The sequence below is a fragment of the Alligator sinensis genome, unplaced genomic scaffold (genome assembly GCF_000455745.1).
Source record: "Alligator sinensis unplaced genomic scaffold, ASM45574v1 scaffold615_1, whole genome shotgun sequence".
Classification (NCBI taxonomy): Eukaryota; Metazoa; Chordata; order Crocodylia; family Alligatoridae; genus Alligator; species Alligator sinensis.
The window spans coordinates 487,216-500,580 of NW_005841982.1; the positions used below are offsets into that span (position 1 = coordinate 487,216).

General features: G+C 45.8%; 1 protein-coding gene across 4 annotated transcripts in view; it reads left to right on the top strand.

Annotated features, from left to right (window-relative positions):
• The window catches only part of MAPRE2 (microtubule associated protein RP/EB family member 2), a 132,510-nt gene that overhangs the window by 38,257 nt on the left and 80,888 nt on the right, over positions 1-13,365 (top strand). The window contains exon 1 of one of the 4 annotated variants that reach the window (XM_006021204.2): positions 11,526-11,798. The exons of 2 other annotated variants lie outside the window; for them this stretch is intronic. In XM_006021204.2, the coding sequence (XP_006021266.1) occupies positions 11,680-11,798 (119 nt within the window). In that variant the 5' untranslated portion in view covers positions 11,526-11,679. Of the gene's footprint in view, positions 1-11,525; positions 11,799-13,365 lie in introns of those variants that run through there. One more of the 4 variants, XM_006021205.2, reaches the window with a different exon arrangement.

A 13,365-nucleotide genomic window follows, 5' to 3' on the forward strand; every position in this document is an offset into this window, starting at 1 on the left:
GGGCAGGGGATGAAGCTGTGAGTGGCTCATCCAGGGGGTACAGGGAGGGGGGCCCCACAGCCCAGGAGGGCATGGGGTGGGGGCACGTGCCCCTGGATCTGCATGTAGGGTGGGGCAGGCTCATCCCAGCTGTTCTCTTCCTGGCCAGGCAGTTGCAGTGGCAGCACTGGTAGCAGGGCCACAGGAGGGGGCCATAGCCAACCCTTGCTCCCAGTGCCATGGCCAACCCTTGCTCCCAGTACTATCAACCTTTGTTCCCAGGGCAGTCTGGGCCAGGCCTGGAAGGAACAGCCTGTCACAGCCTTCCCTTCCCCACAAGGACATGGGGGCTGGTGGGCATGGGGAAGGGTGGGCTGCAGCTGCAGGCTGGAAGGCTGTGCCAGGTTATTCCCACTGGGCCTGGCCCATGCTGTGCTTAGCATGGACAGTGGCAGTGCTGGGAGTGGGGACCCCCGCCCCCATGTTCCTGCTCCCAGTGCCGTTGCTGCAGCCACCCAGCCTAATTGCAGCCTGGCCGGGAAGAGCCCAGCACTGCCCAGCCCACCACGCACCACATGCAGATCCAGGGTCATGTGCCCTCCCATCTCTGCACCCCCCCCCAGGTGACCCACTTTTGACTCTGTCCCCCACCCCATCTCACCCCAGCCATGCAAGGATTGCCCCTCCCTCACTGTCATTATGGGATGAGGGTGATCAAGGCCCCAGCAGTGAGGGAGGGAGTAGGGCTAGGGCTTTGATTGGCCCCACCCCCGCATGACCCTTTCCCCCTCCCCGCATCCCCACAGACTTACCTGCTGTGGGGGGGCAGGGTGGTAGATCTTCGGTTCCTCTTAAATTCCAAAAGTGATCTCTGACCTTATCTTGCATTCAGGTGAAAACAGTAAATTTCTTTCTCTGCGTAATGACATAGAGGGACTACCCAGTTTATTGTACTGAGTGCAGCATGTACAATTACCTGCCCTGGAGGCAAGTACATTCTCTCACGGTTAGGGTGGCAGAACTAGAACAGCTAAAGGAGGCAGAGAGGGTTACAGAGGAGGCTTTCAGGGACATGTAGAGCAGTCCTGCACTCCACTTTAGCAGCTCCCACACTGCTGAGGAGGATGAGAACCTCAGGAATGAAGGGCATCAAGCTGGGAAGGAGGGAAAATGATCTCTTCAGTGGGACCCACCTCCTAGTTGACGCTGTAGTTTTGCACCAATGATACTATTCTGAGGGAGGGAACCCCAATGGATAGGAGGAGGCAGGTGGTGATTGTGGGCAATTTGATTATTAGACACATTGATAGATAGCTGGGTTTGTGATGTCCGAGAGGATTATGTGGTGACTTGTGTATGGGGCTCAAAGTTAGTGGACCTCACAAGATATGTAGCTAGACTACTAGGGAGGGCTTGGGAGGAGCCAGTGATTATGGTCCATGTGGCTACCAGCGTCATTGATAAGGGTGACAGAGAGGTCTTGGAAGTTAAATTTAGGCTGCTAAGTAGGAGGTTGAAATCTAGGTTCTCCATGGTAGTATTCTCTGAAATACTTGCAATGCCAGATACAGGCAGGGCCAGCTAGGGGGGCAGAGCCCCACTTTCAATGTGTAGCTGAGGCAGTGGTGTTGGGCAAAGCTCCACTTTCAATGTGTAGCTGAGGCAGTGGTGTAGGGAGGAAGGATTTAGGTTTAACAGGAAGTGACAGACCTTTTGGAATGGTGGGGACTGTATAGGAAGGATGGTCTCCACCTGAGCTAAAATGGTACCAAACTGCTGGCAATAATATTTAAAAATAAAAAATAAAAATAGAGCACTAAAAATGGAAGGGAAAGCTGACAGGTGCAAAACAGCATACAGTTAAGACTGACACAGCCATAAAAATGGGGATAAAAAGTGGTGAGAAGACAAACACAAGCAAATACCTTTTAATGATTAAAAGGCTCACAGAAGGAGCCAACCTAGGACACGATAAATATCTGTGCTTTTACACTAATGCTAGAAATCTAAGATCAAAGGTGGGGAAACTTGAATACTTAGCAGTAAATAATGATATTGACATAAGAGGTATCTCTGAAACTTTAAAATGAGGAAAATCAATGGAATGCTGTAATACCAGGATACAAATATACAGGACGCACATATACCAAGATGAGAGTGGCACTCTGCATCAAAGACTCCATCAAATCAAATAGGGTTTTCCCTTCAAAGAAGTCAGCAAGCAGGACCTGAAGGCTTTTGGAATACACCTAAGCATTTGAGAGGCCTTAGCAGGAGATGGGACAAAGTGGCACTCCCTTTTCAATCATGTGGTCCAGCATCCTGATAAGAAAGTTACTCTAATTACAACAGAAATGTGACTGGAGGAAACAGCTTGTCAGTACAGTAGCCCCTAATGCTATGTACACCTATGACCACTGTGGCAGGACCTGCAAGTCTAATATCGGTCTTTACTGCCAGAAAAGAAAATACACCACCAATCAGTAGAATAGCTGCAGTATCCACTGTCGCTCACTGATGAACAGATCCCCATACTAGATTTTTCAGATGATGAGAGGTACCTCTAAATAAAAATTCCAGGTTTCGATTGAAAAAAAGTATGTACAATCACCCGACAGACCAAGAAGGCAGCAGTAAGCTAGAAATACTAAGGGAGATGAGAGGCTGCACAGCAGAATACACAGTAATAATGGGTGACTTCAGCTACCCACAAACAGACTGTGTCAATTTTAACGTCAGGTTGGGATTCAGAAACCAGATTTCCTGAAGTTATAAAAGACTGCTTCCTGGAGCAGGTACTCCTGGAACCTACAAAAGGAAAGGCCTTTCTTGACCTAGTCCTAAGTAGTGAACAGGATCTGATGCAAAAGGTAAAAGTTACTGAGCTACTCAACAATAGTGACCACAATGCAATTGGGTTTGACATCGGGGGGGGAGGGCAGAATCTACTACAGTAGTTTTTAACTTTAAAAATGGAGACTATACCAAAATGAAGAAGCTAGTTAGATGGTTGTTAAAAAGGCCCCTAAGGAGCAGATGAACACACAAGCAGCATGGGAACTGCTTAAGAACACTATATTGGAGGCACAGAGCAAATGCATACTGAAAATCAAAAGAAAAGAAGAAAAAAGGCAGACCAGAAAAACCCAGCACGGTTTAATGGCAGAGTTTCAGAGGCAATAAACAAAAAAAGGGCTTCTTTCAAAAAGTGGAAGTCAAATCCTAATGAGAAATGAAAAAGAGCATAAACTCTGGCAAATCAAATGTGAATCTGTAATAAGACAAGCTAAGAAAAAAATTGAGAAGAAATTTGCTAGGAACACAAAAGGTAATAATAAAAATGTCTAAGTGCATTAGAAGTCAAAAACCTGCCAGAGTCAGCTGCGCCTTTGGATAATCAGGCTGTAAAAGGGGAGCTGAAGGAGGATGGAGCCAGTGCCAAGAAACTAAATGCATTTCTTTGCATCTGTCTTCACTGTGGAAGATGTTAAGGCAAGGATGGGCAAAATATGGCCCATGGGGCTCATCTGGCCCTTCAAGGGATTTTATGCAGTCTGGGGTGGGTCCCTTGGTCTTGCCCAGCCCAGGTGCAGGGGCTAGCCTGGGCCGTGGCATGTGTGGCCAGTCCCACTGCCCTGGGCACACAGCAGGACTGGGGCGGCATGGCTGCTGAATTCGGCTTCCTAGCAGCAGTGGCTCCTTCTGCCTGCCACTGCAGGTGTCGCAACTGCTGCTACTGGACACCCTGGCCTGTTCGCTCTGCACCCACCACTGGGGGCACTGGACAGAGGGGGTGGGTAGGGTCTCCATCGAGAGCAGCCCAGGACCCCCACAGCCAGGGCACACTTGACGGGGCAGGTGGGATGGGGCCATGGGTGGGCGGGAAGTGGGATAGGCAGGGCTGGGACAGGACCGGGACCAGGGCAGCTGAGCCAGGATCACAAGGCAGTGATGGCAAAGGCTGCTGCAGGGAGCAGATTGTGACTCTGCCCCAGGCCCCTACCCCATGCTGTCACTGCCCTGTGATCCCAGCCCCACCTGCCCCACCTACTCCCAGACACTGCTCCCCAGCTGCCTGCAGCCTCATTCCATCTGCCCAGCCAAGCGTGTCCTGCCCATGGCAGTCCCTGGCTGGTTTCCATGCAGACTCTGCTCCATCTGGCACCCCCACACCAGTCTAGTAATCTAGGGAGTTTTGGTGAGCTGTTGCAGGCCTGGAGGTACTGACCCAGCTCGGCATAACAGGGGAGGGGGATGCTGACCCAAACTGCAACAGCTCACCAGAACTCCCCCAGTAGCCTCACAGCCCAGATCCTTGTCTAGCCCTGCATTAATGAGAGATCCCTTGAGAGGAGTGAATCTGGTGAGGAAAAATGAGTGGAACTGACCCAAATTGAGGTTTCAGTCAATGAGATCATAGAGAAAACTGAGAAACTAAATAGCAGCAAATCACAAGGACCTGATGGCATTCACCATAGGGTCCTGAAGGAGCTTGGATCAGAAATGAACGAGCTCTTTACTGTAGTTGCAATCTATCACTAAAAATAGCTTTGATACCACAGGACTGGAAGGTCACCAATATGACTCCAGTATTTTTAAAAGGCTTTAAAGAGGATGCAGAGAACTATAGGCCAGTGAGCCTAACTTCTGTTCCTGGAAAACTGATAGAAACATTTTTTTTTTTTTAATTGTTCAGCACATATAAACATGAGCTGGTGGGGCAGGATCAATATGCTTTGACAAAAGGAAATCATGTCTTACCAACCTACTAGAGTTCTTTGAGGGTGTCAGTAAGCATGTGGATGGGGGTGATCTATTTGACGTAGTATATTTGGATTTCCAAAAAGCTTTTGACAAGGTCCCCCATCAAAATTCTTAAGTAAATTAGGTAGTCATGGGATTACAGGGAATGTCCACTTATGGATTAGAAATTGGTTTAAAGATAGAAAACAAAGAGTGAGTGTAAATGGTCAATTTTCAGGATGGAAAGAAGTAAACAGCAGGGTCCCCCAGAGATCTGGGTTGGGACCAGTGCTATTTAACATATGCATAAATGATCTGGAAAAGGGGGTGAATAGCGAGGTGGCCAGATTTGTGGATGACAAAAAATTATTCAGAGTGCTAAAGACGAAAGCAGACTGTAAGGAACTACAAACGGATCTGGCATGATTGAGCAAATGAGCAACTAAGTGGCAGATGAAATTCAACATAGATAAGTGTAAAGTGATACACCTGGACAAAAATAACCCAAACTATACCTCCTATGATATGATGGGCTCTGTGTTAGCTGTTAGTATACAGGAAAGAGAGCTGGGAACCACTGTGGACCATTTGCTGAAAAATCAGCTCTCAGCAGGCATCAAAAGGCAAACAAAATATTAGGGATTATTAAGAAGGGAATCATAAACAAAACAAAGTATCATTATGCCCTTTTATATATCCATGGTGCACCCACACCTTGAATACTGTGCCCAGTTCAGTTCCCCAAACCTCAAAAAGGATATACAGGAACCAGAGAAGGTACAGAGAAGGGCAGTGAGGATGATTAGTGGTATGGAAGGACTTTGATATGAGGAGAGACTAAAGAGGCTTGGTCTAGTAAATTTAGAAAAGAGATGCCTGAGCGGGGACATGATACGGGCTTACAAAATACTAAATAGTGAAGAGAAAATAAATAGGGATTTATTATTTACTGTCTCCCACAATACAAGAACTAGGTGTCACAATGAAACTTGTAGGTAGTAAGTTTAAAAGTAACAGGAGCAAGTTCTTTTTTACGTAGAGGGTGTATCACCACATGCAACGTGATAAACGGTGCAGTTTGCATTGGAGAAAACTGTTCCTTGGTGCAGTGTCTTTATGTGCACCCAGAATCGCAGCACTTTGAGAAAGGGCAAAGCAGGCCTGGGCTGGCAGGGGGTCTGGGAGGTCAGCCCCAGGCTCCGGGTGGTGTCAGGTGGCGGGGGAGCTGGCTGGGGCATGAGGGTGCTGAAGTATGGGGCTAAGCAGCAGGCAGCCCCCACACTTTAGCACCCTCCTGCCACCACCAGCCCCTGTAACTGTCTACATGTGCATTTCAACAGATTAAATTACTTCACCATAGGATGGTACTATCCCTGACAGTACTATCCTGTGGCAGAGTTAAATTACTGTGCCCCAATACTGGCATGTGTAGACTATGACTCTACTGTGGAGCTAATTAGTCAACTCTGCAGTGAAGTGCATGTGTGGATGCACCCACTGGATAGTTAGTGTGTAACTCATTGCTATTGGATGTTGTGGAATCAGACAGTTTAACCAGGGAGATGGTTAAAAAGGGATTAGACATATTCCTGGAAGAAAGGGGTATCAGTAGCTGTTGAGTGTGGAAATTAGGGATGCAGCCTTTTGAATCCGAGCTTCCCAGACCTTAAATGCTGGAGGCTGCAAGTGAGAGAGGAACAGTGGGGAAAAGAACCCTAGGCATACCCAGTCCACCCTCCTTTTAAGGATCCACTCTCTGCAACTGCATGACACAGGCCTATTTGCCACCTTAAGAGGTCATGGGTCAAAAGCTCACCAAGTGAAACTATAACCTTTCCTCAGAAAGGGAGGCTACTGGAAAAGTGGCAACTGATTTCTGGGGACAAATGATGATAAAACAGGGACAGAATAGAAGATCAAATGTTTATAACTACTGCAGCAAGGGAGGACACTGAGCAGAGCACACTGGACAGTGTCCACTGACCCTTGAATGAGACCAAGGAGCCAGTGGACACTGCCCAGTGAAACTCCACCTCAAAACTGGATCAGACCAGGAATGGGAAAGTGGCCCTGCAGTCCCCCAGGGCCCTCCCAACCAGAGCCACCTTCCTGTTGAGATAGATGGTGAACTTAGATAGGGCCAGGAGAAGTTTGACCAGGAGGTCCCGGGACTTGGTGCTATCACGGACAGGGAGTAGGCAAGAGCGGTGTCCACCAAGGTGGCCTTGACTTTGTGGAGTACGTAGCAGGGTGCATGCAGCATTAGGCAGCTCCATGCACTAGGCCAGCACAACAGGATCTGCCCACCCCTGCTTGGCATAGTCCAGGAGATCCCAAATATGGGCGATGTTGGCCAGGACCATCCTTTAGCACACCCAGGGCACCTCTATTACCATCACCACCAGCTGGAGGGTTTTCAGCAAGAGCTCAGCAAGAAGAGGACTCAGCACACTGGGCAATCGTGTCTGGGGACCTGGAGGCAGAGACATGTAGACATACCCAGTATGAAGCTCTCTGATCCTCTAGCATTTTGTAGAGGGGTGGAAGAATATTGTGCCAGAGCTATGCTGAAAAATTGGTTGGTATATCCATACCAGTATAGCACCCCCAGCATCTGGACACTGAGTGGGAGTGGATAGCACGTGGCCGGATAATGAGCAGGTGGCTGGGGACGCAGCACCACCACCTCCCATAAGCAGGACCAGGGCGCGGTGGGAAAGCTTACCAGGCTGGTGTGTGGTGGCAGTGGCTGATGCATGCAAGCTTCCCCACCCCGCAGAGGGGCACTGCTGCCCTCGCCCTGCCCTGCCCCTGCTCCTGGGAAACGGCAGCGCCCCATCCCTACCTGCCTGCACGTACCCCCTAGGACCAGTCCAAGTACCGCCAGGGTTACACCTGGTTGACAACCCCTGGACTAAAGTAATGAGTGAAAACAAATTCTGCTTCTTTCACAGAATTTTCAAATGGTGCTTTGAAAAGTAATGTTAAAGGCTGTCCCTGTTGGGGGACTCTGTAATGCAGGAAAGGTGTATGCTGATACTATTTTCACTCTCTTGCTTCCCAGGCAGGTAGGAGTGTAGAATGATGTCCACAGAGACTTGTATGGGTTTAGTTAAGTGATCATGATGGTGGATTAAAATGGAGTATGTTTGAGCTCTCATCCCATTTTTGTAATATGTTCCCTTGCGTGGGAACTAAGGGGTAGAGATCATGCTTAGGAAGGAAGAGTTTGTGCATTAATTACAGATTCCAGGTTATTTTTGCTTTGGTTAATTAGTGGAAATAGCATAAACCAATCTTGCATTTTAATGAAAAAAGGCCTTTGGATTTTCTTACGTATTGATTAAAGATCATACTTTTCTAACTGACCTACACTCTTAAAGTTGCATTTCTGCTTGTGCGGGTTCACTGTATATAAGAGTGAAAACCAGAAGGGATATACAGTCTTTTAACTGCTGTGGCTTACTGTCTGTGTTCCATAATGCTGGGTCCAGATCTAGGGAATTCTTTGCCGAGAACTATGAATGTGGGAGAAGTAAATCACCCTGTAGATTTCTTCTACTTTTAGTGGTTTGTCATACAAACAAAATTAGTTACATTTGTAACACATACAATGTTTTTAAATGGAGACTCAGCCAGCCAAGCAGAGGCACTGTCATGCGTATGGGATTCAAGTCACTCCCTACTCCCCAGATTGCCTTAGATCTGCTGCAGAAACATAGTGTTCTGTAAACCAGTAGAAACTATATAATACTGTCCAGGCCCAACACAGCCTGAAAAGGGAAACTTCTTTCAAGCAAAATGGATTAGAACTGGAATTCCTAATCTGAGCACAGTTAAGTGATTGAAATGATGCTGTAATGTTGTGTTCATGTCTTCTCTGTGCTGTGGCTTTGTCAGTGCATGTTTTAACTATTTTGGCGGCTCCTTCAATAAAGCAGTCTTTGTTCTCTGCCATTGGTGAGGAAATAAAAATGTTTTTACAAGCTAGAGGTAGCTGAGTGTTTTTACTGCAACTGTCTGGGAGATCAGGTAGGGATATGTCTGGCAGCTGATGACCTACTACAAGATATTTTTATGTTCTAACACTATTTAGCAGTTTGGTTTTTCCATTGTCTCAACAGTTTCTCAGGCAACTTGGTCAGTCTGCTTAGTAGCGCTTGTGTGTGAAGAGGCTCCAAGAAGAAGATCTAATGCTGAGCATGAATCCATCTCTCCCATGTCATGTCAAATGTGTTGTCAATTTATTAATTAATTATTCTACAATCAGATATACCAATTGGATGTATCCTAGGACTGGTAATTGAAAATGGGGCATTTTATCTTCTGGATTCTCCTTCAAATCCTGCTTGGATCAGTAGAATAAAAATTCCTATCTGGCTCTTCCATGGCCTGTGATGTGTTGACAGGCCCAGTTTCTCTGACATGCTTATGTTAACAAAGTCACACCATGATTTAGGTTTGAGTAGATTTCTCAGCATTACAATAAACCAATTTGTTCTGTGGTTATGAGTTATTTCCAAATTGACTAACTTGAATTTTTTATATCCTTTAAAAAGTTCACATGTCCAGAGACGACACAGTTGCTACAATCTAAGGATCTAAGTTTAAATTTTTCCTAAGCACTGTCAGACTGAAAGGTCAGGAAATGATTGAGTTTGTTTGTTTGTTTGTTTTTAATGTTGTGAATAAACTTTCTTCCACACACAAAAGCAAAGAAGTTGCTAGCTCTCTCTGAAAATATAAATCTGGTTATAGTCTCTCTGACAACTGAAAAGCTTTATACTGTACTTTCTCTTGGATATTTTATAAGTCTAACATTCAAAAATTAATTGTTTAGAAGTATTTGATTTTTTAATTTGAGATCAGGAGTAGCTGAAGATGTCTACCTAGTTACTCACTGATCTTTTTTCAGTTTCCAGAGTTGACTTCACAAACCTAATTGAGAGACTATTCTACCTTACAAAATTGTCTGTGTAGATTTTAGCAAAGAGACACCCAGATAGGGCACATATAAACACTTCAATGATCTGATTTTTTTTTTTTTTTGCATAGTAAACATGGCAGAGAGGTGGTTTTTGATCCATTGTTCAAAGATACAATGGTGGTTGCCACAATTCAGTTTATAATCTACTTCCATAGAAAAGACTGATATTTGCATTTTTATCCAGAAAGAAATCTGAAGATGGGCCATACTTCCTTATGTTAAAAGTGGAAAATAGGCAGGGAAGTCTTAACTACCTGTGGATATGCTGCCTTTTAAAGAGGGTAGAAGAAGAAAGGAAGAGGTAATTAACATAGCCATTCACAAAACAGCTAACAGAATTAACACGTTCTCCCTTTAACATATCACAAGCATTTTTCTTTTTGCCTGTTATCTCTCCAAAATTTGAAAGGAGGAAAGTAATCAAGTGGGCTCAGTGCATGCCCTGATATGAAGAGAAATTGGGAAAGGTTAAAAATTTACTTTAAAGTTTATTTTAGTATAGCACTGAATGAAGATAGAAAATACTTCATTGGAGCCCTGTACTCTTGAGTGGATTGGGAGAAATACCATCTGAGGAGCAAAGGAAGGGAGGGGGAAGAGGGCAGAGGAAAGGAGCTACACATGTGGCCAGGCATTAAACTGAGACCATTAAATAAAAGTTTGTTTGCTTTACCGGTGGGTACCCAATTCTGCTGTCTAATATGCAGTTACATAACATAGCCACTCCCTCTGAAGGACCTGATTTATATTTTAAAAAATTAAAATCCTCTCGACCCACACCATTCAAAGTTAGGAAAAGTAAAAGGAAATGTTTATATTAGTGGGGATCAGAATTATCTGATGTACAATAAAATAGATGGAGAACTCCTGGAAAAAATAAGTATGTGCTGTCTTCATGTTTGGATTATCGCTGCCATCTGGGTATTGTATGAGAACACATTGCAGAGGCTTATTTTTTTTAATGTTTTTAATGCTAATTTGAGGAGCTTGAGACCAAAAATAACTTGTTATTATCAGAGCTAGATGATAGATTTTGACTCTTTCAAAAACAGTTGTTGTTCCCATAAATATAGGGCAAAATATTAAATGACTGCAATAATCACAGGAGATGGGCAAAAAAAAAAAAGGACATGTTGCATTTCTACTTTTTCCCAAATGCTCTGCATAGTAACAGTGGCTTTCTGCCATGCCATCTTAGCCCACAAATCATTTTAACATGTGCATTTAAATTGAAGAAGGAAAAAAAATCTTTGGTCCTGTCTGCTCTCTCCCTATAACAGTGCAAAGCATTTCCCTGCAGTGTGTTTTCCAGTGCTTTTTATGCAAAGATGTGAAATCCCTTAGTTACAGCAGCTAGGGCTTTCCCCATAGTTTCTTCCAACAATGAATTTGTCACCCTTTTTTGTCTAGAACAATTGCATTTCCGACTGCCGCCTTCTGCTAGCCTCATGCTGGTTCTGCGGAGGCGCAGTCTGTTTAATTTCAGTGACCTGGAGGATCCAGGCAGGAGGGGGTTAAGGTACCCCCCCAGTGAATCGCTCTTTGTGTACACAGCTGCAGTTTGAGTATGGGACTGAAAGGAAATGGTTAGAGGAAGGGCTGCCTTAGAGCAGGCAAGGCTGCTGTGAGAGGGCTGGGGTAAAGAGCAGGGAGGGGGCTTGGTGTGTTACATGCCAGATGTAGGCCTGCCCCCTGTGCCTGTTTGCATACAGTGGTGTGGTCATGCTGGAGCCCTGTGTGAATTGAGGAGATATGATGAGTTAGCTGGTTGCTATGGTGAGGGACTGTGTCACATGATCAGGGTGCTGCTCCAGGCAGTTTGACGTCAGCAAGGAGGTTGGGAGGGGAAAAGAGAGAGGAGGAGTGAGAATCTGTGGCAAAGAAGCAGGCGAGCAAGCAAGGAGACTGGGCAGCCTCCGCCTTCCAGGCTCAGGCAAGGGGCAGATCTGCTTGATCGGGGGAGAGCTCCAATGCCTGGACCAACCCAAGCGCTGTCCCCCAATGGAGAGAACAATAACGACATCATCCAGGATAACGGGACGATCATCCCCTTCAGGAAGCACACAGTACGGGGGGAGCGTTCCTACAGGTAATCGGCACTGGACAGCAGGGGCTGGCTGCGTGGAGGGGTGTGTGGCTTGGGGGACTGCGCCAGGGCGAGGTCAATGCAGGGAGATGACATAACAAAACCGGAGGGCTGCCAGAGGGGCTTTAAAAATCCTCTAGGACTGATGAGCACGGGTCCCGTTTTGCATGCACTGCAGCCGAGCTGTGTGGAATAGCGCTTGTATTGTCCAGATGGAAAACATTTTGTGAATAGACTTGCTGTCTGCAGGGGCTCCCCGCCTTCCCCGCCTATTGATTAAAAGGGGGGAAAAAAGCAAGCAATATTTTAGACCTCCCCAAGGAAATTGGCCTGCCGCACACCGTTTCTTATGGCAAAGGAGACCTTGGGCAGGCCTGCCTGCAAGCGCAAGGCAAGGGGGTGGCATGGAAGGGGCTTGTGCCTGCCTTGGTGTGCTCAGGAAAAATGGAATCCTCTAGATGAAACTGCAGGCTGCGATGTTAACCCGCCAGATTGATGGAGCTTTGTAAGAATTGTGCTCCCTGATTGGTGGAAGGCTTGACAGCAGAGGTCAGGGTGTCACGCATTCACTAAAATTTCTTCCTCAAAGCCTCAGGTTTATTAGACACAAGGTAGACTGCAGTAGCTTCTAGAAGACACCGCAGATGGCTTGTGCATTTTCTTTAGGATTCTGGTCTGTTACAGGGAACGCCAACCTTTGCAGCGGGGAGGCAACTGCGTTACGGTTTTGACTATTGAGGCTGGTGGCTATGGTCTTTGTCACAGTTGCCGGCATTTTTGATGAATGGGTTGGCGTGTACTGTTGGCAACGTTTTTACGTGAACATATCTGACAGTATGTTTCAGTCAATAAGCTCATTAAAATTGTTTGCGTTGTTTGATCAAGATAATGCCGCCCAGAATGCAACTAGTTTTTATGGGCTCTGAGCTGTCAACTTGAAGGGCGATGATATGGCTAGCCATATCTCCTCTGAAGTTAATGCACAGTGATTTTAAACTCTGCCTTGATGACAGCAAAATGCACATCTTGCAAAGCTCATTTTCAAACAGACAACAGGAATTGATGCTGTCCTTAAAACATTGCCTTGATATCTGACTAACATGCACTATCTAGATGCACATATGACAAGATCAAAATAGACATGAATGTGTTTTTGCTCAGCTGTCTATGGAAAATTGCAGTATTTCCCTTGTATTGCTTAAAAATAATCTGACCCCATTAATTGTTGACCATGGCAGTAATCACCTGGAAAGTGAATCTTGGCTGAATCTGTGATCCCCCCCCCAAAAAATCTCATTACTGATGGGCCATGTTTATGTGCTGATTATGAGATATTTGTGGAATCCAAGTGTTTGGTTTGCCCCCAAATACTGTATGAAAATGTAGCCTGCCCTTCTTTTGGATGTGTTGCTACTTCCTAGAGGCCTTCAGCACTGTACAGAAATTCCCTTTCTGCCAAACAAGTATTCATTTGCACTTACTTTTAAAGAGCCATCATTAAACTTTCAATAGGTTTTTCCAGATTTTGCAAAGAATTATTTCTTCTGGCAGGAAGCCCTCATTTCCTAGA